Source organism: Capricornis sumatraensis, chromosome 6 (assembly GCF_032405125.1).
Source record: "Capricornis sumatraensis isolate serow.1 chromosome 6, serow.2, whole genome shotgun sequence".
Taxonomy (NCBI): Eukaryota; Metazoa; Chordata; class Mammalia; order Artiodactyla; family Bovidae; genus Capricornis; species Capricornis sumatraensis.
Window position 1 is genome coordinate 33,593,722 of NC_091074.1, and position 26,251 is coordinate 33,619,972.

The following is a 26,251-nucleotide window of genomic DNA, read 5'->3' on the forward strand; positions in this document are numbered from 1 at the left end:
CTATGGACACCTTATCTTTGACAAAGGAGACAAGAATATCAATGGAGTAAAGACAATCTCTTTAACAAGTGGTGCTGGGAAAACTGGTCAACCACTTGTAAAAGAATGAAACTAGATCACTTTCTAACACCGCACACAAAAATAAACTCAAAATGGATTAAAGATCTAAATGTAAGACCAGAAACTTAAAACTCCTAGAGGAGAACATAGGCAAAACACTCTCAGACATAAATCACAGCAGGATCCTCTATGATCCACCTCCCAGAATTCTGGAAATAAAAGCAAAAATAAACAAATGGGATCTAATTAAAATTAAAAGCTTCTGCACAACAAAGGAAACTATAAGCAAGGTGAAAAGACAGCCTTCTGAATGGGAGAAAATAATAGCAAATGAAGCAACTGACAAACAACTAATCTCAAAAATATACAAGCAACTTATGCAGCTCAATTCCAGGAAAATAAACGACCCAATCAAAAAATGGGCCAAAGAACTAAATAGACATTTCTCCAAAGAAGACATACGGATGGCTAACAAACACATGAAAAGATGCTCAACATCACTCATTATCAGAGAAATGCAAATCAAAACCACAACGAGGTACCACTTCACACCAGTCAGAATGGCTGCGATCCAAAAATCTGCAAGCAGTAAATGCTGGAGAGGGTGTGAAGAAAAGGGAACCCTCCTACACTGTTGGTGGGAATGCAAACTAGTACAGCCACTATGGAGAACAGTGTGGAGATTCCTTAAAAAATTGCAAATAGAACTACCTTATGACCCAGCAATCCCACTGCTGGGCATACACACCGAGGAAACCAGAATTGAAAGAGACACATGTACCCCAATGTTCATCGCAGCACTGTTTATAATAGCCAGGACATGGAAACAACCTAGATGTCCATCAGCAGAGGAATGGATAAGAAAGCTGTGGTACATATACACAATGGAGTATTACTCAGCCGTTAAAAAGAATTCATTTGAATCAGTTCTGATGAGATGGATGAAACTGGAGCCGATTATACAGAGTGAAGTAAGCCAGAAAGAAAAACACCAATACAGTATACTAACACATATATATGGAATTTAGAAAGATGGCAATGACGACCCTGTATGCAAGACAGGAAAAAAGACACAGCTGTGTATAACGGACTTTTGGACTCAGAGGGAGAGGGAGAGGGTGGGATGATTTGGGAGAATGGCATTCTATCATGTATACTATCATGTAAGAATTGAATCGCCAGTCTATGTCTGACGCAGGATACAGCATGCTTGGGGCTGGTGCATGGGGATGACCCACAGAGATGTTATGGGGAGGGAGGTGGGAGGGGGGGTTCATGTTTGGGAACACACGTAAGAATTAAAGATTTTAAAATTAAAAAAAAAGCTGATAAGGAAGAAAAAAAAATAATGATCTATGTAGAAGAGGAAATGTGAGTCATCTTAAGATTGGTATGAAATATATGTATCTTCAACAGTGGTCTTACTTTTCAGTTCATAAAAGCATTTTCATTTCTCCCTTTGCCTCTGGGTATGTTATAGATATGAAAGAACAAATTTTAGAAAATATTCTAAAAGTTTATAAACAACTGCAAGTAGATACAGATGCACTTTGGTAAAAGCGCTGGCTTTGTCCATGCATGGAGGCTAACTGGGTTGGCTTTGTGAACTGTCCAGGAGAAGACCATTCAAAGATGTACGTCCTCCTCTGAGAGGACCTGCCTCTAGGGTCTCAGAGTTCTTGTTAACTCTAGATACCTTGCTGTTGTTCAGTCGCTAACAACTGTTGTTGTTTGTCACCCTATGGACTGTAGCACGTCAGGTTTCCCTGTCCTTCACCATCTCCTGGAGTTTGCTCTACCTTGGAATCATTCTAAACCATCGGTATAGAATGAGGACTTTTTGACTTGAGATTTGGTGATGGTTGGCACCTTCTCCTCTCCTAGAACAAGAATGCATCTTCTGCTTGAAACATTTCCTCCCTTGCACAGCAGCTGTGACAGGTCACAGGCTCCCAACTACTGGGCAAAGGGGGAAGTGTGCTGCAAATCCTCTAAGAGCCTGCATTTTGAGTTTTAAATCAGGTTGTAAATGGAAGTCAATGATGTGGGAGTTGATATGTGACCTGGAGTGGATATTGCTGCTGACCGGCTGTGTGACCTTGGGCAGAAGCTTGGTATGTCTTGTTCTCAGTGGCCACATCTGACTGATGAAGCCAAAGGGGTTGGCTGATCTCAAGCATCCTTCTAGACCCAGTGTTCTGTGTTCTTTGTTTTCCTGGTTGTTACTATTATTTTATGTAATGAGACTGTTTTTTAGACAGTAAAAAAAAAAAAAAGTTCTGTGGAGAGATCAGAGTCTTAAAAAGCACTTGGAATTGCATCTATTTTTGGTTTGTATTTGAAAGGTTTTGGGATCGTCAGGAAAGGGGAGTGCATTCTTTCTTGGAAGGCTGAGGGTAGCTAAGACAACAGGGAAGGGCAGAGCAGCCAGGAAACAGGTGTTTGGTACAGGCTGGCATCCCACTAAGCCACACAGTAGATATGGCTGTGGTTAAGAGTACAGGCTTTGGAACCAGGCAAAAGGCCTGAGGTTCTAGTCCTGACTTTGTTACCTTCTGGCTATGTGACCTTGAGTGAGATAAACCTCAATTTTCATGTTTGTAAAATAGGGAAAATAAGAGAGCTTCCATTATGGCACTGCTGTGAGGATTAGACAGGATGAGACGTAGAACTCTTAGCCCATGTGATGTGTAATAATTGCTCAATTAACATAGCCTATTAATCACAGAGTGCTTGCCTTAGGCTGGGCTAGACATTTTCCTTCCAGTTATCTGCTTTAATCCACACAATCACACTTAGTAGAAGTTGTTATCCTCATACCATAGGGGAGGAAATCAAAGTTCAGAAGAGTTAAGTAATTTTCTCAACATTATACAAGCAGTCAGTGGCAGAGCTAGGACTGGAAAACAATCTTCCTTCTTCCAAAGTCCCTTTCTGCCATGCTCTCTGCACCGTGGAGTAGAGAGTCCTCCTCACTGCCCACAGGGTTTAGCAAGAGATTCTAAAAGACCACAGTAGAGGCCAGATGAGTCACTGGTACCCACCAAATGCTGTCCTGCTTACAAACAGATTGGGTTCTAAAGAACTATTAGAAGTTCATTTGTTTGAAAAGTCTAAAGTTACAGCAGCTACGATTCATGACGCCTCTTTTTCTTTATTCAAACTTGAAACTTTTTATTTTGTACTGAGGTATAGCCGATTAACAATATTGTGATAGTTACAGGTGGACAACGAAGGGACTCAGCCATGCATATACATGTATCCATTCTCCCCCCAACCCCCCTCCCATCCAGGCTGTGACATAACATTGAGTAGAGCCCCCTGTGCCACGCAGTCGGTTCTTGCCGGTTATCCACTTTGAATATCATGCTGCCTCTTGGTGGCAAGAAGAATTGCCATACTTTCTCCCTGATGAACAGCTTTGTTTGCAAACATGAAAATTCTTAACGTCAAAAATTTTAAGTAGAGAAGCATGGAAGGCAGAGCAGACAGTAACGGGGTCCTCAAAGAGGTAGGGACACAATGCCAGGCACAGAGATAGAAAGTGACAGCCTGCAGCAGAGTGCAGCGGGATCATCGGTAGCTCCCTGTGGTGGCGGCGGCGGTGGTGATGATGGTGGTAGAAGTAGCATTCATGATTGGCCCTGAAGGAAGGGGAACATTTTGAAAGAGTGGAGGTGGCAGGAAAGAGGTTAGCTTAGGGTGCCTAAAACTGGAGATAGCTCTGTGGAGTGAGGAGATAATGAAAAAATCTGCCTATTAATTTTTCATGTCTTTTAATATATGCCTTGATTCTGTTACATGAAGGCAGGCCAGAGAGTCTAAGAGACAAATACCCTATTTGTCAACAAAAGCATTTCTAGGCATTTGTCAGGAGAGCTTCCAGCACCCAAGTGCTTGCAGTTCTTTTGTCTGTACTTTCAGATTCTAGACCTGCCCTTCTCAGCAGGGAAGCCACCACCACATGTGGCTTGAGCCCTGGAAATGTGGTGGTCCTGATATGTGCTGTCAATGTGAGACACACATAAGATTTTGAGAATGTAGTAAGGAAGTTCAGTTCAGTTCAGTCACTCAATCATGTCCAACCCTTTGTGACCCCATGAACTGCAGCACACCAGGCCTCCCTGTCCATCACCAACTCCCGGAGTCCACCCAAACTCATGTCCATCGAGTCAGTGATGCCATCCAACCATCTCATCTTCTGTCGTCCCCTTCTCCTCCCACCTTCAATTTTTCCCAGCATCAGGGTCTTTTCTAGTGAGTCAGTTCTTTGCATCAGGTGACCAAAGTATTGGAGTTTCAGCTTAAACATCAGTCCTTCCTGAATATTCTAAGGACTGATTTCCTTTTGGATGGACTGGTTGGGTCTCTTTGCAGTCCAAGGGACTCTTATCTTCTCCAACACCACAGTTCAAAAGTATCATTTCTTTGGCACTCAGCTTTCTTTATAGTCCAACCCTCACATCCATACATGACTACTGGAAAAACCATAGCCTTGACTAGACGGACCTTTGTTGGCAAAGTAATGTCTTTGCTTTTTAATATGTTGTCTAGGTTCTCTCTCTGGCTAGGTTGCATGGTTCTCTGAGGTTCAGATTTTTCGTCTGCATAGGGAGGATGTTGGATCAGATGTTTTCCATTTAAAAATTTAAAAATTCTATAATTCTAATTTGGAATCAACTGTTGTTAACAACTTTTTTTTCTGGGTTCTGTTGAAAGGTCTCTATTGTCTCTTTACCAATGCAGAAAATATTAGGGTTATTTCCTTTTATTGCTGGTCCTTTAGTAATTCTTGGAGTGGAAAAACTTCAGAGTTCTGATAGATTAAGGAGACCTTACTCTCTCTCTCTCTTCTTGGTCTGCTGGCCTTTCTAGGCTTGTTTGAATGTTCTCCTGAGCTGGGTGACTGAGGTAATTGGTACAGGTATCAGAGAGCTAGAACGAAGAGTTGTGTTTCTTTGGTTCATGATTGTTAAGCCCACTTTCAAATAAACCATGCATTGTGATCCCACACTCTGTATTTAGACACTAGGTCCATAAAAACAGAATCTGCTCTGCCTTTTCCCTTTTGGCTCTACTAATATTATTAACACAAATCAGTCGTGTCTTTGTCCATATCTTTCTCCAGTAGTTTATCCTCCTATACATTGTCCATCCAGCTCTTAAAATATCTGAAATATCAGGCTAGCTAGTTTCCAGAACACACATGTGTAAGACTTGGTTTTTATCCGTGAGGAACTCCCGATAAAGACCAATAAGGTGAAGACACAGTACTTGGGGTCTTGAGAGGGACTTTCAGTTTGGAGTGGGTACAGATGAGGAAAGAAGGTCACTGCATGAGCACACTCAGGTGATGAAACATTGAGTTTCTGAGAGTCTTTGATATTTCAAAGTGAAACAAGGTCTTAGTTAACCAAAGAAAGTGAAAGTGAAGTCGCTCAGTCTATCTGACTCTTTGCGACCCCATGAACTGTAGCCTACCACGTTCCTCTGTCCATGGGATTTTCCAGGCAAGACTACTGTAGTGGGTTGCCGTTTCTTTTTCCAAAGGATCTTCCCGACCCAGGGATTGAACCCTGGTCTCCTGCATTGTAGGCAGACACTTTATCGTCTGAGCCACCCGGAAAGTCTTAGTTAACCTAGCAACATCTCAAATAAAATCTTCCCTGTAAATATATAAAGTCCATTTAATGGAACATCAATGCCTGGAGGCAAGTGTATTGCTATACTGAAATCCTCTCTCATGATGCCAGTTATAATGTATTTTTTGCCATTGAATTTATTTTTCTGTAGTAATGAACCTTTACAACATGTTACAATTTGAAAAAATAACAATATGGAAAGGAGGTTATATAAAAGCAAAGTTTTACTGGTTTAAAAAGCAAGAGCACTAGAGAGGGAAAATTCTTTTAAGTCTGGAGTTAACTTAGATTCAGGCACTTGCAATAAAGTAACCCTTAATAAAATCTTGATTTTTCTCTCCAAAGTGTGGGTGAATAAAATATATCTGCAGAGATATTTTTGGGTAGCCAACACTTCTTGGCTTTTGATTTGAGGTTTGTAGGAATCCCCAAATGATAGGGTACTAATTGGCTTAAACTGAAATTTCAGATAATTGGACTGATTTTGAGCCTAGTAATGCTAACAATATCTAACATATACTGTGGGAAATGTATTTCATAGTAAACAAAACAAAATAGAGCACTCATTTCTGTGCCTATACTTAAGAGATACTTGCAGATTCTTTACTATCTGAACTATCAGGGAAGCCCTATTAAATATATATAAAATATAAATATGCATCTTCATACGTTAAATACCAGTAATGTACATTTTTTTTTAATGTACATTTTTAAAAGAGGAAACTTTTGGGACTTCCCAGGTGGTGCAGTGGGTAAAAATCTGCCTGCCAGTGCAGTAGACACAAGTCTGAACCCTGATTTTGGGAAGATTCCACACGCTGCAGAGCAGCTAAGCCCATGTACCACAACTACTGAGTCTGTGAGTTGCAACTACTGATGCCTGTGTGCCTAAAGCTTGTGCTCCACAAGAAGAGTAGCCACAGCAATGAGAAGCCCTCCAACTACAATGAAGAATAGCCCTGCTCTCTGCAACTAGAAAAAGCCAGTACAAAGCAACAAGGACCCAGTGCAGCCAAATAATTAATTTAAAAAGAGAAACTTTTGAATGTATTTAACACTGGAATTCAGATATTCATACTATCAGTTCAGTTCAGTCACTCAGTTGTGTCTGACTCTTTGTGACCCCATGGACTGGAGCATGCCAGGCTTTCCTGTCCATCACCAGCTCCCAGAGTTTACTCAGACTCCTGTCTGTTGAGTTGGTGATGCCATCCACCAAACCATCTCATACTCTGTCATCCCCTCCTCCTCCTGCCTTCAATCTTTGCCAGCATCAGGGTCTCTTCCAATGAGTCAGTTCTTCACATCAGGTGGCCAAAGTATTGGAGTTTCAGCTTCAGCATCAGTCCTTCCAATGAATATTCAGGACTAATTTTTTTTAGGATGGACTGGTTTGATTTCCTTGCAGTTCAAGGGACTCTCAAGAGTCTCCTCCAACACCGCAGTTCAAAAGCATCAATTCTTCAACACTCAGCTTTCTTTATAGTCCAACTCTCACATCCATACACGACTGCTGGAAAAGCCATAGCTTTGACTATACAGACTTTTGTCAGCAAAGTAATGTTTCTGCTTTTTAATATACTGTCTAGGTTGGTCATAGTTTTTCTTCCAGGAACTAGCATCTTTTAGAACCAATAGTACTCTTACAACAGAAGTGAAAAAGTAAATATGGTAAGTTTGTACCCTCTTAAGTTACCCTTAGTAATATATTGATTTTTTTCCCCTCAGAGTGTGGGTAAATAAAATATATCTGCAGAAATATTTTTGAGTAACCAGCACTTCTTGGCTTTTGATTTGAGGTTTGAGGGAATCCTAATCTGATAGACAAATCTACATGTGAAATGAAAATAGGGCTATTTCTAGGGATACTTGTCCATGTGCAGTTCTAGCCATATAAACAATACAGGTGTTGATCATTTTCCCTGGGGGTTGGAGGTTGAAGAGAGGCACACAGTAGCTATAGTGATGGCAGCAATGTTTATGTAGAGGGTTGCACTTATTAACAACAGGAGCAGCATGCCAACTGTTGCCTGGAAACCAGCTTTTGGCTGGAGCAGTAATGAGTTCTCTGTATGTCTGTTTCTTTTTTCTCTGATGTGATGCCCCAGAGTACTGTGTATTTTAGTTTCTGTAATTAGAATTCAGTTCAGTTCAGTCGTTCAGTTGTGTCTGACTCTTTGCCACCCCATGGACTGCAGCATGCCAGGCTTCCCTGTCCATCACCAGTTCCTGGAGTTTACTCAACTCACGTCCATTGAGTCAGTGATGCTATCCAACCATCTCGTCCTCTGTCGTCTCCTTCTCCTCCTACCCTCAGTCTTTCCCAGCATCAGGGTCTTTTCCAATGAGTCCACTATTCGCATGAGGTGGCCAAAGTACTGGAGTTTCAGCTTCATCATCAGTCCTTCCAATGAACACCCAGGACTGATCTCCTTTAGGATGGATTGGTTGGATCTCCTTGCAGTCCAAGGGACTCTCAAGAGTCTTCTCCAACACCACAGTTCAAAAGCGTCAGTTCTTTGGCACTCAGCTTTCTTTATAGTCCAGCTCTCACATCCATACATGACTACTGGAAAAACTATAGCTTTGACTAGACAGACCTTTGTTGGCAAAGTAATGTCTCTGCTTTTTAATATGCTGTCTAGGTTGGTCATAACTTTTCTTCCAAGAAGTAAGCGTCTTTTAATTTCATGGCTGCAGGCATCATCTACAGTGATTTTGGAGCCCCAAAAATAGTCTGTCACTGTTTGCACTATTTCCCCACCTTTTTGCCATGAAGTGATGGGACCAGATGCCATGATCTTAGAATTGGTTTAGTATAAAAAAGTTATTAAAAAAATTTGTCATTTCTGGATATACATTCTGGATGTCATTTCTGATCTCTAAGTTTGGAGATCACTAATATGGAGCTTTGTTGATGTATTGGTGTCTGATGATAAGAGATACCCAGCTGGTTTGTAAGGATTGTGTGTGGGTGTACAAATAATTGATATACTACTTAGCTTTGACAGCTCAAATAGCTGCCCTTTATTCACCTGTAAGTAGAATAATATGATTGTTTCTTAAGGTGCTTATGGTAATAGAATAACTCACTATAAACTGTAAGTGGAAATAATAATAAATGGAAAAACTCACTATACACTATAAATTCAAGTTATTATCTATTAGTCATCAACCTGGATAATGAGGCATAATGTTTATTTAATAATTCATTCATATGTCCAATATTTGTGTTTAAAATTTATTTGTTGTTTTTGGCTGTGCTGGGTCTTTTTGCTGCGTGGGCTTTTCTCTGGTTGGGGAGAGCGAGGCCTACTCTCTAGTTGCGGCGCATGGGCTGCTCCTGGGCTCCAGAGCATAGGCCCAGTTGTTGTGGCACATGGCCTTAGTTGCTCCACAGCATGTGGGATCTTCCCAGACCAGGGATTGAACCCATGTCTCCTGCATTGGCAGGCGATTCTTTACCACTGAGCCACCAGGGAAGCCCCAGTATTTGCTTAATAAATGTTATTTTGAGTGCCTGCTGTATGGCAGGCAGGATATGAGGGGTACTAGAGATGTAGCAGTGAACAAGACAGAACATGGTGCTGAGCTTGATAGATAATAAACTCATCAACAGAAGTGCAAGTTACAGATAATAGTAAGTGATGGGAAAGTCATACACGTGATGAGAGAAGCTCTGTGAGTGATGGGAGGGGCGGGTGGGGTGTCTTTTAGGTTAAGATGATCAGATCAGCGAAGTCTAAGGAGGCAACAACTGAAATGAGACCTGAAAGAAGAAAGGAACCAGACTTTCAATGCAAAAATGTTTTCACGTAGTCAGTGGTGTATACTCAGAACTGAGGTGGTTCTGCTCTGTGTGATGCCACTTGTGTGTGAGGGTGATATTCTCAATTGACCCAGGAACCAATGAGGAAAGATAGTAACCTGGCCCTTGAGCATAGCCTTGAAGCCCCCTATTAGGTCAGATGTTAAACCCTTAATTGCTGGGTGGCTGGGAGGTACAGTGGGGTCTTGGGAGGGCTGGGTTGGCACTCAGATGCCTCAGGGGCCACAACCATTTCCCTACAGTATGTGAGTGTTTCAGCATCAGCTATGCTTTGTAACTTTATGATCCAAGGAATTTTGACAATTAACCAATTGCAGTTACAGATCATTTAAAAAATTCTGGCCACTTCATATAGTTGAGTAGAGAAAAAGAAGGGTTAAACTCCTGCTTTCAATGTTGGCCGTCATGATTCTATACTCTGGGTCACATTTTGAGTAGGTAGCAGCCTGAATGTATTCTTCGCAAGAAGGTAACCAGCCTCATGTTCCATTTTTCTTTTTTAACTAGGCGGCATCATTGTCCACACCTCCCTACCAAGATTTATGACAAAACAGAGAAACCGTGTCTTCTCTCCGAATATACCGAGAACTACCCTGTCTATCACTCTTACCTGCCCAGAGAGTCCTTCAAGCCCAAGATGGATTACCAGAGAGCGTGCACGCCGATGGAAGGCCTGACCACATCGAGGTGAGGGCATGGTGTGAATGTATGAGCGCACAGCACTGATGGAGTAATGTACATTAACCTAATGTTCAATATTACATTAATGTGCACTGCCAATACATGCTATTAACACCTTAATGTTAATTTACTCAGAATCTCTGAAAGAGAATCCTGCATTTATTAGCCAGTTTAGTTTTCCCCATCACTCTTTTAGTGAGCAAGGATTCTTGCTTGGGGCTGGGGCAGGGGTGGGGCCATGGGGCAGGAATTGCAAATTGACCTGCATGGAAAGGCTTAAAGTATTAAAGGGAAATAATAACTTGAAAGGGGTGAGGGCTGCTGCAGAAAAAGGAGTTTTGGGCTTTTGCACATAAGCTCTAGTTCAGCTTGGGTGGTGGTAGTGATGTTGGTAGTGGTGAAAGAGAACTTGAGCGTTTTTGAAGTTATGCTATAGATTTTGAATTGAGGTCCCCTTGACCATACATCAAGAATATAAACAAAGAATATTTCCTTTTTAATTACTCTTGACTTAGAAACTCTGATTCTTGAGGTCCAGCTCTGTACAGAGACTGAGCCCCGTGGCTCAACGTATCACGGCCGCAGGGTTATCTGTATTGAGGGGGTGGGGACATGTGGTCAGTCTCAGGATTGTTCTACACATTGCGTTGCAAGGCTCTCACAGAATCAGGCTGTTGACAACTCATTGAGTGACATCTGACCTGTGACTGATGACCCAGAGGAGTACCAACACCTTGGAGTTTCTTGGGCAGTGTTTCAGGTTATATAGCTTAGTCCCCAGATAAGACCTGAGAGCTGGATGCCTTCTCTGCCTCTGATGATCCTCATCCCTGAGGGGCAGCATTGCTGTGCAGTGGAGATGAACTAGTCCTAGTATGATGCCCACATATTATAGGTTTTCAAGATCTGGTAAATTTTCTTCCTATTGCATGCTGCCCCCACTTTTGCCTTGCAGTTTTGTGCTTTTTTGATAAAGGTCCCAGATGGCCCAGACTAAGCAGAACACCATTCCTTCTGCCTCCAGGTTTCCTCCAGGATAGGCCTGGAAACATCCTATGTTGAGAACGTGGGTTGGAGGCATGCACTATATGCTGCTTATCTTGTATATCCAAAGAAGTCCATGTCTGGGTGATGGGGTAGAAAAGACCCACCAGGCAAGGTCAAAGCCAAGTGATCCCTGGACTTAGTGGGAACTGGTGGACAGAGGCAGTTTGAGAATGGGAGGGAGTCAAGGGTCCTGTCTGATTCTTGAATCAGGCCACCTTTATGCTGAGTAGTTGTATTAACTGATTTGATTTAAGCACAGGGTTTCTGGGTCCTGATTCATGAAAAAAAAATGTAATCTATGCAACCTGCTTACTAAACAACATAAACCTTAAGGTTTGGGCTTCATTTTACCAAGAAAACAGCATCCTTTGTTTCTAAGAATCTAAAGACCTCAACAAGAGAGAGAAGTGGAACATTCTCAAATGTTGCTTTTCATTTGAAAAATCTACGGTTGATGCTCATGAAAAGAACTAGGCTTGTGTATAACAGACATGTAGTTGGTAGGAAAAGATAAGAGCAGTATGGAGAAATGGCTTGTGAATATCACATTTGGTTTTAAGATGCTAGTCTTCACTTCTCTTTATACCCAAGTGTAAAGAGTGCCTCATGGAATGTAGAGTGCAGAGTGGCTTCAGATACTGTCCTGGAAATATTTGAATCCTTGGAGGGCTGGATGTTGAAGGATGCTTTTTGTTTGTTACCCACAAGCTCAGGAGATTGAGGACAAACCTTTTCTCTGGAGCAGTAGTCCTGCCCATGCCTGAGCTATGAGCCCGCAGTGGAACCCTACATTCCCTGTCTCCTCCCCATCATGCCCCCCTCCCCCATATGCTCTCCTTCTTTGCAAAACAAAAACTAGCCCTTTGACCTGTTCTAAATTATCCTTGCCTGTGTCACTTACAACAATAAACATATCACCCAGAAATCCTCTCTGTCCCTGCCAAGGCCAGAATAATAAAATCATTCATGTGAAGATGTGGCCAAAGTGGAGGAAGGCAGGTAGTAAAAGAATTTCCAAAACAACTTATTAATGATCATAAAGACCTTAAAAACAAGAAGTGGCAGGATCATGGTTAACTATAGGAAGGAAAAAGAACGGAAATACCTCTCTCCTCTCCTTTATTTTCTTCCCCAGAAAGAGGACTAAGGTGGAGATGAGCAGAAGGCATCTCTTCTCTCTCCTGTCCCTCAGTTTCATCATTTCTCAGTCCCGTGCCTGCCCTGCTGAGCACATTTTTATAGAATGAAAAACACAAACAAAACAACCATGCCACTATCAGGATGCCTTTTTTTTTTTTTTAGCTTTGGTGGGATTTTACTGACATAAATCAATAAAAATCAAGATTTTACTAACCATCTTTTCTGAACCTTGTAAACTCAGCAGAGACTCTGGTCCATATCTCTGAATACATAAAACTATTCCCCGCAGGGAAATGTGGAGATGTCATCTAGGTGCTCCCCCAGAGGCTGGCGAGGAAGGGGTGGGTCGGCCTTGTGTCTGCACACCTCTGCGTCTGTGAAGGTTGTCATCCTTCTGCTCTTGGAATCTGGTGGTCAGAACGTCCGGCCCACTTTGCTATGTAAAGGCAGACCTGGCTTAGTTTCTGAAGTTGGACCTGGGACTGCTTGACATGCCACCTGCTGCATGACAAAGTCATATGGCCCGAGGCTTGGCTGGGTCTGGTGATGAAGCCCAGACACAAAAAACACCTGGTTTCTAGAACAGTTATCATCCCAGCATGAGGCGTGATTGCAGCTGCACACCACTCTTACTGACTGTAAATCTTGGGGATTTACAGCAGGTGCCGTGAGGCGAATATTCGTTTTTGCTTTTCAGCCCTTCTTGATATTGAGTAGTTTCTTGCAGCCCTTTGGTAATTCTCTCACAGAGGATCTGCCTTTAGTCTGGATAGACCTGAGATCAATTTATGAACAAAGGTTTGTACTTCAAGCGTTGTTTCCTCTTAGGCATGTCACCACGTTAGACACTTGGGCCGCACTTTTGGACATTGTTTTGTTAGCTAAGGGAGATCCCTGGAGACGAGCAAAGTGAATAGCCTCAGAAGAAAGAGGTGGGTCTTCAAGGTGGTATAAGACCTTTATTCTAAAGGGAGTGGGGCTGTGGGTAGGGAGAGATAGAGATGCAAGGGGATGGGTGAAATTGGGTTCACACGATGAATTTGGCTGCAGGGAAAAGGGTAGGAAGTGGTACGGATTCCTTTGTTTACTGACAAGACTCCTTAGCAAGTGGAAGAGTAAAGAGAAAGAGCTGAAAGGGAAAGATCTTATGTTTACTTATTTTTGATAGCACTGGGTCTTTGTTGCTGTGTGCAGCCTTTCTCTAGTTGCAGAGACCGGGGGCTACTCTCTAGCTGTGGCGCATGGGTTCTCATTGTGGTGGCTTCTCTTGCTGTGGACACAGGCTCTAGGCCCATAGGCTCAGTGGTTGTGGCACCTGGGCCTAGTTGTTCCGTGGCATGTGGAATCTTCCTGGACCAGGGATCTAACCCATGTCCCCTGCACTAGCAGGTAGATTCTTATCCACTGTGCCATCAGGGAAGTCCGGGGCAGGGCTTTTGGAATCTGTTCCGAGAAGCAGTAAAGTTGGTAGTAGGCTTGTGTCTTTTCCTACCTATTGAATATTACACACTTTCTGTTCAAATATGTATTTCTTTACCCAGAGTTATCCCAATGGGGATACACTTTCTCACCTCTATAGACAAAAGATATACCCGTTTGAATGCAAAGTTCCGAAGAATAGAAAGGAGAGATGAGAAAGCCTTCCTCAGTGAACAGGGCAAAGAAATAGACGAAAACAGTAGAATGGGAAAGACTAGAGATCTCTTCAAGAAAATTAGAGATACCAAGGGAAAATTTCATGAAAGATGGGCACAAAAAAGGACAGAAATGGTATGGACCTAACAGAAGCAGAAGATATTAAGAAAAAGTGGCAAGAATACACAGAAGAGCTATGCAAAAAAATCTTTATGACCCAGATAACCACCATGGTGTGATCACTCACCTAGAGCCAGACACCTGGAATGTGAAGTCAAATGGGCCTTAGGAAGCATCACTACACACAAAGCTAGTGGAGGTGATGGAATTCCAGTTCCACTATTTCAAATTCTGAAAGATGATGCTGTGAAAGTGCTGCACTCAGTATGCCAGCAAATTGGGAAAACTCAGCAGTGGCCACCGGACTGGAAAAGGTCAGTTTTCATTCCAATCCCAAAGAAAAGCAATGCCAAAGAATGCTCAAATTACCACACACTTTCACTCATCTCACACGCTAGTAAAGTAATACTAAAAATTCTCCAAGCCAGGCTTCAGCAATATGTGGACTGTGAACATTCAGATGTTCAAGCTGGTTTTAGAAAAGGCAGAGGAACCAGAAATCAAATTGCCAACATCCACTGGATCATGGAAAAAGCAAGAGAGTTCCAGAAAAACATCTATTTCTGCTTTATTGACTATGCCAAAGCCTTTGACTGTGTGACTCACAATAAACTGTGGGAAATTCTGAAAGAGATGGAAATACCAGACCACCTGACCTGCCTCTTGAGAAACCTGTATGCAGGTCAGGAAGCAACAGTTAGAACTGGACATGGAACAACAGACTGGTTCCAAATAGGAAAAGGAGTAAGTCAAGGCTATATATTGTCACCCTGCTTATTTAACTTATATGCAGAGTACATCATGAGAAACGCTGTGTTGGAAGAAGCACAAGCTGGAATCAAGATTGCCAGGAGAAATATCCATAACCTCAGATATGCAGATGACACCACCCTTATGGCAGAAAGTGAAGAAGAACTAAAGAGCCTCTTGATGAAAGTGAAAGAGGAGAGGGAAAAAGCTGGCTTAAAGCTCAACATTCAGCAAACTAAGATCATGGTATCCAGTCCCATCACTTCATGGCAAATAGATGGGGAAACAGTGGAAACAGTGGCTGACTTTATTTTTTTGGGCTCCAAAATCACTGCAGATGGTGATTGCAGCCATGAAATTAAAAGACACTTACTTCTTAGAAGGAAAGTTATGACCAACCTAGACAGCGTATTAAAAAGCAGACATTACTTTGCCAACAAAGGTCCGTCTAGTCAAGGCTATGGTTTTTCCAGTGGTCATGTATGGATGTGAGAGTTGGACTGTGAAGAAAGCTGAGCGTCGGAGAATTGATGCTTTTGAACTGTGGTGTTGGAGAAGACTCTTGAGAGTCCCTTGGACTGCAAGGACATCCAACCAGTCTATCCTAAAGGAGATCAGTCCTGGGTGTTCACTGGAAGGACTGATGTTGAAGCTGAAACTCCAATACTTTGGCCACCTGATGTGAAGAACTGACTCATTTGAAAAGACCCTGATGCTGGCAAAGATTGAGGGTAGGAGGAGAAGGGGACGACAGAGGATGGGATGGTTGGATGGCATCACTGACTCAGTGGACATGGGTTTGGGTGGACTCCGGGAGTTGGTGATGGACAGGGAGGCCTGGTGTGCTGTGGTTCATGGGGTCGCAAAGAGTCGGACATGACTGAGCGACTGAACTGAATTGTCAGCATATCTGGATGACCCAGGAGTGGCCACAGGACTGGAAAAGGTCAGTCCTCATTATACTTCCCAAGAAGGGTAGTACCAAAGAATGTGCTAACCACTGGACAGTTGCACTCATTTCCTAGGCTAGTACTACTACTACTAAGTCGCTTCAGTCGTGTCTGACTCTGTGCGACCCCATAGACGGCAGCCCACAAGGCTCCCCCGTCCCTGGGATTCTCTAAGCTAGGATAGCAAGGTCATGCTTAAAATCTTGCATGCTAGACTTCAGCATAATGTGAACCAAGAGCTTCTAGATGTCCAAGATGGGTTTAGAAAAGGAAGAGGAACTGGAGATCAAATTGCCAGCATTTGCTGGATTATAGAAAAAGCAAAGAAATTTCAGAAAAACATCTATCTCTTTCATCGACTACACTAAAGCCTTTGACTGTGTGGATCATGGCAAACTGTGGATAGCTCTTAAAGAGATGGGAATTCCAGACCATCCTACCTGTCTCCTGAGAAACCTGTATATGGGTCAAGAAGCAACAGTTAGAGCTTGATACGGAACAATTGATTGGTTCATGATCAAGAAAGGAGTATGAAAGGGCTGTCTGCTGTTACCCTCTTTGTTTAACCTATATGCTGAGCACATTATGAGAAATGCTGGGCAGGAAGAGTTATAAGCTGGAATCAAGATAGGCAGGAGAAACATGAACAACCTCAGGTATGTGGATGATACCACTCGAATGGCAGAAAGCAAAGAGGAGCTAAAAAGCCTCTTGATGAGGGTGAAGGAGGAGAGTGAAAGAGCCAACTTAAGACTAAGAATTAAAAAAACTAAGGTCATGGCATCCGACTCCATTACTGGATGGCAAATTGAAGGGGAAAAGGTAGAAGTAGCGACCGATTTCCTATTCTTGGGCTCCAAAATCCCTGCAGATGGTGTCTGTAGCCATGCCATCAGAAGACGATTGCTTCTTGGCAGAAAAGTTATGACAAACCTAGACAGTGTGTTGAAAAGCAGAGACATTACACTGCTGACAAAGATCATATAGTCAAGGCTGTGGTCTTCCCAGTAGTCACACACGGGACTTGTGAGAGCTGAACCGTAAGGGAGGCAGAACACCAAAGAATTGATGCTTTTGAACTGTGGTGCTGGAGAAGACTCTTGAAAGTCCCTTAGACAGCTAGGAGATCAAACCAGTCAGTCTTAAGGGAGATCAGCCCTGAATACTCATGGAAGGACTGATGCAGAAACTCCAGTAGTTTGGTTATCTGATGCGAACAGACGACTCATTAGAAAAGTCCCTGATGCTGGGAAAGATCGAGAGCAGAAGGAGAAGAGGTCATCAGAGGATGAGATGACTGGATGACATCACTGATGCAATGAACATGAACTTGGGCAAACTCCAGGAGACGGTGAGGGACAGGGAGGCCTGGCTGCCTCCCTGGGGTTGCGAAGAGTTGGACACGACTGGGCAATGGAACAACAACATTTCTCTAGAGGGGTCTTCCCTGGTGACTCAGCAGTAAAGAATCTGCCTGCTAATGCAGGAGACATGGATTCGATCCCTGATTGGAGAAAATCTCACATGCCTCTGAACATAACCTGCAGTTATGCTGTGGTTAGTGACAGGTTTCAGTAAATGTTCTGAACATAAAAACATAATGAGGAAACATATAATTTTAATTCAATTCATTCTAAAGCCACAGTAAATATTTTTGGGTGGAGGATAAATGACTTAAACTTTAAGCTTCTTTCCTCTCTTTGGAGGTAGATCACTGCCCCCCTCCCCAAGATCATTTGTCTTGGTTATAACTAATCAGTAAATTCAATCCATAGATATTCTTTCACAAACTAACTTGAATTTTGCGTTGGGGTTGCTAAAGATTGGACAGGATTTAGCAACTAACCAACAATGATAACTGTCTAGAGGAGAGATGCGGAGTGGACTGCAATGAGGGTTGTTTATTGTTTTTCTTTGAAAATGGGGAAGACTGAAGAATGTTTAAATACTGACAGAAAGCAGCCAGTAAGAGGAAAAGGTGAAACCACTGATCCTTGAGAAAGAGGGAGGAGATTTAGGGTGGGGTGAAAGGATTGCCTTTGGGCCAAGAGGAGGAGCTTTGTTTTTTTCCCTGAATTGAAGTGTAGTTGATGTATACTATTATATAGGTTATAAGTGTACAATGTAGTGATTCACAACTTTTTAAAAAGAATCCTCTGTCTGGCTGCACTCTGTCTTCCTTGCTGAGCATGGGCTTTTCTCTAGTTGTGGTGAGCGGGGTCTGCTCCCTGGCTGTGGTGAGCGGCCTTCTCGTTGCAGTGGCTTCTCTTGCTGCAGAGCGCAGGCTCTAGAGTGCGGGCCCAGCAGTTGTGGCACATGGGCTTAGTTGCTCCGAGGCATGTGAGATTGTCCAGGACCAGGGACAGAAGCTGTGTCCCCTGCATCGCAAGGCAGATTCTTAACCACTGGACCACCAGGGAAGCGTGAGTCACAACTTTTAAAGGTTATACTTCATAATAGCTATTGTAAAATATTACCTTTACTGTATTGTACAGTATACCCTTGTAGATTTCTATGCATAATAGTTTATGCCTCTTAATCCCCTACTTTTTATTTATAATGTAATCCTCTACTTGTTATTTACATTGCCCCTCCCTCTTTCTCGCCACTGGTAACCCCTGGTCTGAGTCTGCTTCTTTTTTGTTATGTTCACTAGTTTGTTGAAATTTTTAGATTCTACATGTAAGTGATATCACACAGTATTTCTCTTTTTCTGTTTTATTTCTCTTAGAATAATAGCCTCCAAGTCTGTCCATGTTATTGCAAATGGCAAAACTTTATTCTTTTTTATGTCTGAGTAGTAGTCCATTGTGTGTGTGTGTGTGTATCAGAAAAGGTGTGGTATACCCCCACCACACAATTTCTGCTCATTAGTTAATGAACACTTCAGTTGCTTCCACATCTTGCCAGTTGTTTAAGTAGTGCCACAATGAACCTAGAAGTGCATGTATCATTTTGAATTAGGGTTTTTGTTTCTTTCAGATCTATACCCAGGAGTGGAATTGCTGGGCCATATGGTAGTTCTGTTTTTAGCTTTCTGAGAAGCCTTCATACCGTTTTCCACAGTGGCTGCACCAATTTACATTCCTACCAACAGTGTACGAGAGCTTGCTTTATTCTACTTCCCCTCCAACATTTGTTATTTGTGTTCTTTTTGATAATAGTCATTCTGACAGGTCTGACGTGATATCTCATTGTGGTTTTTATTTGTGTTTTCCTGATCATTAGCAATGTTGAGCATATTTCTCTGTGCCTGTTGGCCATCTGCCTGTCTTCTTTGGAAAAATTTTGACTGTTCAGCTCTTCTGTTTTATAATAAATTTTTTTTTCTGTTGTATGAGCTGTTTATATATGTTGGATATTAACCCCTTACTGCTCATATCATTTGCAAATATTTTCTCCCTTATTGTAGGTTGTCTTTTCATTTCATTGAACTGTATAAAAGCTTTCAACGTTAGTTAGGTCCCATTTGTTTATTTCTGTTTTTATTTCCTTTGCTTTAGGAGATATTGAAAGCAGGTTGAAAGAAACTATTGGTATGATTTATGTCAGAGTATTCTGTTTTCTTCTAGGATGTTACAGTTTCTGGTCTTACATTTAGGTCTTTAATCCATTTTGAGTTTATTTTTGTATGTATTGTTAGAGAATGTTCTAACTTCATTCTTTTGCATGTGTGTGTCCAGTTTTCCCAGTACCACTTACTGAAGAGACTGTCTTTTCTTCATTGTATATATCCTGGGTTCCTTTGTTGTAGATTAATTGATCATAAGTGCATGGGTTAATTTCTGGGCAGGAGCTCTTAAAATTATTTCTGCTTATTAATATGATCAACTGTTTGGGCATATTAACAAATTCTGAAGTTTGCACAGCTAAACATTAAAAATAGGGACTTCCTGGCGGTCCAGTGGTTAAGACTCTACTTTTCCAGTGCAGGGGCTACAGGTTTGATCCCTGGTCGCAATCCCACATGCAAATTGGGATGGCCAGATTAAAAAAAAAATTCTCTAGCATGCCAAGTTTATACAAATATTAAGCATTTTTTAAAAATTAAAAATAGATTGAACAAAGTATTGTGTAGCTCTTTTATCATAATGAAAATATCCTTTTCCCTCTTCCAGGCTCATGACCCTGGTTAGCTGTTATGTTATGGTTTCTTCCTTTTGCCAGACTCTTGTCAAATGCCTTCCTTTAACTCTGCCTAATGATGGGAAGTCAAATTGTTTTGGCTTCCCAGCAGTTTCTCTTTAACCTTTACTTAACTCAGAGTTTAACTCAGGGCTTTCCGTACTAGATAACTTTTATGACTATGCACCTAAAAGAAACTTAACATCTTTGACCATTTTTTTTCTTGGTTCAGAGTCAAAATGGGCACAGGAGCTAGGAAATGTACCCCAGGAAGAGAAGGGAGTATTATTAAAAAAAAACAACAACCAACTAAATTTGAGCAATTTCTGGGAAGGATAAAATATTTTTCTTTTACATGAACTTAAAGGCTGTAAGATTATGAGAGGTTGGGGACCTGCAGTTATGTTGCGGTTAACGATAGATTTCAGTAAATGTTCTGAACATAAAAACATAATGAGGAAACATATAAATTCTGATTCAATTCATTCTTAAACCATGATAAATAATTTTGGGTCAAGGATAAATGAATTAAAGTTTAAGCTACTTTCCTCTCTTCAGGGGTAGATCATTGCCCCCCTCCCCAAGATTGTTTGTCTTGGTTATAACTGATCAGTAAATTCAATCCATTGATGTTGTTTCATAAACTGTCTTGAATTTTGTGTTGGAGAGGAAGATTCAGTTAACAATTTCGTTCCTCGAGCATGGTAAATGAGGATTTTGCTGCATCACCTTTTGCTATTGAGAAACCAGCTTCAGGAAAAGTCCGTGAATTGGTGAAGTTAGTTGTAGGCAATCATCTGTGCTTTTCTGTTTAAAAATTTATTTTTGGCTGTGTTGGGTCTTCACTGCCATGCACAGGCTTTCTCTTGTTGCAGAACACGGGCTCTAGAAAGCAAGGGCTTAAGTTAGGCATGGTGCATGGGCTTAGCTGCTGAGGCATGTAGAATCTTCCTGGACCAGGGATTGAACCTGTACTCTCTGTGTTGTCAGGTGGATTCTTATCCACTGCGCCACCAGGGAAGTCCTGTTTTTTGTTTTTTTTCCTCTTGTAGCAGCAGGAAATGGGGGCATTAAGTACCTTTTAGTTATCATAGAGCCTGGCAGCCCTTGCAGGAAGGTTTTCACAGCACCTCTGAGGGGAAGTTGGTTCCCTCAGTAGAAGTATCAGCAGGAGAGAATGTCTCGTGTTCCGTGTGCAGGTTCCAGGGTGCGACGGGCCCATGGCAGGAGGGCACCCCTGGCTGCTCTGGGCTGGGGAGGGCTCTGCGGGGCAGCGTGGGCATTCAGCTTTGTTCCTCATCACCTGCTTCCTGGTATCTTCTGATGCACGTTCTTGGAGTGAACAGGGCTGAACTCTTGGGTAGCCATCAGTGAACACAGGTTTGTGTGGAGGCTGCCTCCAACCCCACTCCAGTCCTCTGGGGAGTAAGGAGACCACCTCCCCTTGGGAGCCCTCCTCAAGAACACAAGAAAGCCACTTTGCAGTTAACTGGTTATCAGCCAGTGTTTTCTGGGCCTTCCCATTTCTCTTGGCAGCCTGGGGGCCTGACTGTCCTAGTTCCCTGCTGCAGCTGGTTTAGCTTTGAACAGATATCAGTGTGAGGTACTTGCACACTTAGAAGAGTAGGAGCGGGGAGCTGATCCCTGGGTTCTTATTCAGCCCATTCCCTCCATAAACCCTGACTTAACTGTCAGCTTTCAGCTGCCTCAGGTCTTTGGCTTCCTCTTGCTATTTGCCAACATGGGGTCCCTGGGGACAGAGCCCAGGCTGCAGGCCCGGTAACTGCTGCTGAGATGTATTTTTAAACCTACCCAGAGGGTGTTACAGGGAATTCAACTGAAGCATCTCCTGTTTCCCCTTTGGAGCCCTAGGGAAACTAATTCTCCGGCTTCCTAACTCTTTCCTCCCCTCCCGCCAAGTACTTTCAGTCCCTGGTTTGGGTTTATTGACAACCATACGTATAATTCATGCAAGACAGGTTACAGTGGAGCGTGTTGCCTCTGCTAGTCAAGCGTGGCTTACTAACACTGCTCCAGATTTCGGCGGGGAAGTAGGTTTTTACTGGTGTTTGGGCCCAACGTCTTCCTGTCCGGAAGCCTTCCCCTTCCTTTGGTGAGGTCGTTTTGGAAGTGCCATTAGGGAAAAGCCACCTTCCCCCTGTCCAGTTGGATAAATGAGTTTCAGGCAAGAACAGCCTGTTGTGTGAAGCAGAAGTTCTTGGAGGAAGGGGGGAATGTATGCTGGAGAGAGTTTGCCCCGGGCAGCTGGTGGGCAGTGGGTGCCCAGGCTGAGCCAGGGTACTTCGTGCTACAGTGTCTTGGTCTTTGTAGAACTGTGGGGTACTTTGGGAAGGGAGTGTATAGTAAAGAGTGTCATGCTTTTTAAGTTGGGAGTATAAATTGCTTTACAATGTTGTATTTAGTTTCTACTGTACAACAAAGTGAATCAACTATATGTATACATTTATCGCCTCCTTCTCGAGCTTCTGTTCCCACCCCTCTACATCATCACAGAGCATCGAGCTGAGCTCATTGCGGTTACACACCCAGCGTCTCACTAGCCATCTGTTTTACACGTGGGCTCCCCTGGTGGCTCAGAAGATAAAGAATCTGCCTGCAGTGTAGGAGACCCAGGTTCAATCCCTGGGCTGAGAAGATCCCTTGGAGAAGGGAATGGCACCCACTTCAGTATTCTTGCCTCTGCAGTTCACAGGGTTGCAAAGAGTCGAACATGACTGAGACACACACACACACACACACACACACACACACACACACAGTATATGTAGGTCAGTGCCACTCTCCCAGTTCGTGCCCCCCTCCCCTTCCCTCTCTGCCGTGTGTCTACATGTCTGTTTTCTAAGTTGGTGACTTTATTCCTGCCTGCGAACAGGTTCATCTGTACCATTTTTCTTGATTCCATATATATGCATTTGTATATGATACTTGTTTTTCATAGAATATCTTGATTTTTCTATTCCATTGTTTCCATATTCCCTGAAATAATGGGAGTGTGGATGCCAGAGAGCTGAGAAGTGAAAGGTTCATTGTCTGCATTTTTTGGCCTTTTCTTCTGGGTTTTCTATGAAGTTTAAGTAGAGGAAGAAAATAACTATTAGCATGAGCTATTGGGAGCATAGAGAAGGAGGTGGTGGGACCTGAAAAATAGAAGTCAGCTCCACAGTGAACAGGTTGGGTGGGAAGGTGGAGGTAGCAGGCGCAGGAGAGACCTCAGTGGTCCTGGGTGGCTGCAGTGGGATGGTGGTGAGATGAGCGGGGAGAGGAGGGGGAGATGTGGCCAGGGAGGAAGGCCGAGGCGGGTCCAGGAAGGTTGACATCCCGTGCTAGAACGTTGGGCTTTATCTGGAAGATTTTTAAGCCAGGGAATAAAAGGATAAGATTTGAGGCTCAGACAAGTTGATTTTGGCTCTCTAGGACAGAAGAGTGGCAGGTGGTAGGGGTAATTCAGGAAGCCCAGGTTATAGGTTATAACATGACCCACATGAGAAATGGTCAGGGTCTGAACTGAGGAGGAAAGAGGAACCGATGAGCCGCAGGGTGGAGGTAGGGAGCATGCACTTGGTGAGTGGCTGGCCCTTGACAGTGTATAACTTGAGTGAGAAGCGGATGGCAGTGTCTTTGTCAAAAGTGGGAAACAGGAGGCAGAGCAGTGAAAGCAGAGAGGAGAGGATGGCTTCTCAGCAAGCGCCTATAGAATTGGGTTGAATGGAAACCATGAGCCTTATTCTGAGGCAAGGGCTCCCAAGGCGTGTGCTTATTTTCCTACAGGAGAGACTTTGGGCCTCACAAAGTGTTACCAGTGAAGATCCACCAGCCCAACCCGTTCGTCCCCAGTGAAGAGAACATGGATCTGCAGACCACGTATAAACAAGATTACAACCCTTACCCCCTCTGTCGAGTGGATCCCATCAAACTTCGGGACAGTAAATACCCTTGTGGGGACAAGATGGAGAGCCTGCCTACTTACAAAGGTGGGAGAGGGCTGGAGGGGCAGGGTTGGGGGAGGATGGGCTGAGCCTAGGTGCTGACTGGGAAATGGGTTTTATGCACACACGCCCTCAGTGCACAGGCTGGGCAGTCTTTCCTGTGGCCAAATCTGGCCTTCAGCCTGTTTCTGTGTAGCTGGAGAGGTAAGGATGGTTTTTAAATTTTTGAATGATTAAAAAAAATGAGAAAGACTATTACTTTAGGGCATGTGAATATTAAATGAAATTCAGAGTTCAGCATCATAAGTATGTTTTATTGGAACACGGCCACTCCCATTGGGTTTCTATATTATCTATGGCTAAGTTTGTGCTTCGGCAGCAAAGTTGAATAGCTGTGGTAGAAATCATATGGCATGCAAGGCCTAAGACATTTAATATCTGGCCTCCTACAGAAAATATTTGCCAGTGCCTGCCTCAGCTTGCCATTCCCATCCTGTATTGGGCAAGCAGTTCAAGTTTAAGCTAAGTTGGGTTTCTCCACTGATTGATTCATTCATTTGTTAAAAAATTATGGAAATGTAACATACAGAAAAATGTGCAAATATATAATGATAGAGACTAGTGAATTTTTAAAATTGTATTGTTTTTTAATGGGCTGAGTACCTCCCCCTGAATAACAATTTTGCTATATACATCAATCCTTTTAATCTTTAAAAATTTTTAAATTTTACATTGGAGTGCAGTTGATTAACAATGTTGTGTTAGTTTCAGGTGTACAGAAAAGTGATTCAGTTATATGTATACTTCAGTCAGTTCAGTCACTCAGTCGTGTCTGACTGTTTGTGACCCCATGAGTCGCAGCACGCCAGGACTCCCTGTCCATCACCATCTCCCGGAGTTCACTCAAACTCACGTCCATTGAGTCAGTGATGCCATCCAGCCATCTCATCCTCTGTCGTCCCCTTTTCCTCCTGCCCCCAATCCCTCCCAGCATCACAGTCTTTTCCAATGAGTCAACTCTTCGCATGAGGTGGCCAAAGTACTGGAGCTTCAGCTTTAGCATCATTCCTTCCAAAGAACACCCAGGGTGTTCTTTAGAATACCTTTAGGATGGACTGGTTGGATCTCCTTGCTGTCCAAGGGACTGAAAAGAGTCTTCTCCAACACCACAGTTCAAAAGCATCAATTCTTCGGCACTCAGCTTTCTTCACAGTCCAACTCTCACATCCATACATGACCACTGGAAAAACCATAGCCTTGACTAGACAGACGTTTGTTGGCAAAATAATGTCTCTGCTTTTCAATATGCTATCTAGGTTGGTCATAACTTTTCTTCCAAGGAGTAAGCGTCTTTTAATTTCATGGCTGCAATCACCATCTGCAGTGATTTTGGAGCCCCCAAAATAAAGTCTGACACTGTTTCCACTGTTTCCCCATCTATTTGCCATGAAGTGATGGGAACAGATGCCATGATGTTCGTTTTCTGAATGTTGAGCTTTAAGCCAACTTTTTCACTCTCCTCTTTCACTTTCATCAAGAGGCTTTTAGCTCCTCTTCACTTTCTGCCTTAAGGGTGGTGTCGTCTGCATATCCGAGGTTATTGATATTTCTCCTGGCAATCTTGATTCCAGCTTGTGCTTCTTCTGTCTATTCTTTTTCAATTTTTTTCCCATTTGGGTATTATAAAATATTGAGTAGATTTCCTTGTGCTGTATTTGCTATAGGTAAAATAGATAACCAGCAAGGACCTGTTCATCTTTAATTCCTATTGGACTACAAAAGTTTTAGGAAAGTCCTAGAGGAAAGTGAGAATCCCTTGGTGAGTTGCCAGATAGCTGACAGTACAAAGGCAAATTAGACCAATGAATTTTGAGTGAATACGTATGGAAACAGGATGCAGATTGAAATGTATAGCATCGATACTCCCTTCTAGTTACCGTCCCCACCCAGCAGAGAACCACTGTGCTGACTCTGAACTTCATAAATTAGTTTTGCTAGTTTTGAACTTCATTTTAATGAGATTGGGCATTTTCTGCGTTCCAGGCATGGTATTAGGACCCATGAGGGAAGCATAATGACCTGCCCTTGACTTTGTAGTCTGGTAGGAGAGACAGGATATTGGGTGGTGTGTGTAGCAGGTGGCAGTCACTGACTCTATGGAGCACGAGCCACAGGACTGATGCCATGGGGACGGAGGCCAGGTTTGTGATCAGTAACTGTGCTGCTTATGATGTACACGGTTGCCCTAAGAATATGCGCAAAACTGTCCCTGTCACATGTCTGTGATGTCTGCATGCCTGTGGTGATAGTGGCTTTTTAAAATTA

The 26,251-nt window shown here is 42.9% G+C and overlaps 1 protein-coding gene across 1 annotated transcript in view; it reads left to right on the top strand.

The window, feature by feature from the left end:
* Positions 1-3,582: 3,582 nt before the first annotated feature.
* Positions 3,583-26,251, top strand: part of SAXO1 (stabilizer of axonemal microtubules 1) — a 36,407-nt gene continuing 13,738 nt past the window's right edge. The window contains exons 1-3 of the mRNA XM_068973574.1: positions 3,583-3,701; positions 10,039-10,218; positions 23,769-23,971. Of these exons, the coding sequence (XP_068829675.1) occupies positions 3,583-3,701; positions 10,039-10,218; positions 23,769-23,971 (502 nt within the window). The remainder of the gene's footprint in view (positions 3,702-10,038; positions 10,219-23,768; positions 23,972-26,251) is intronic.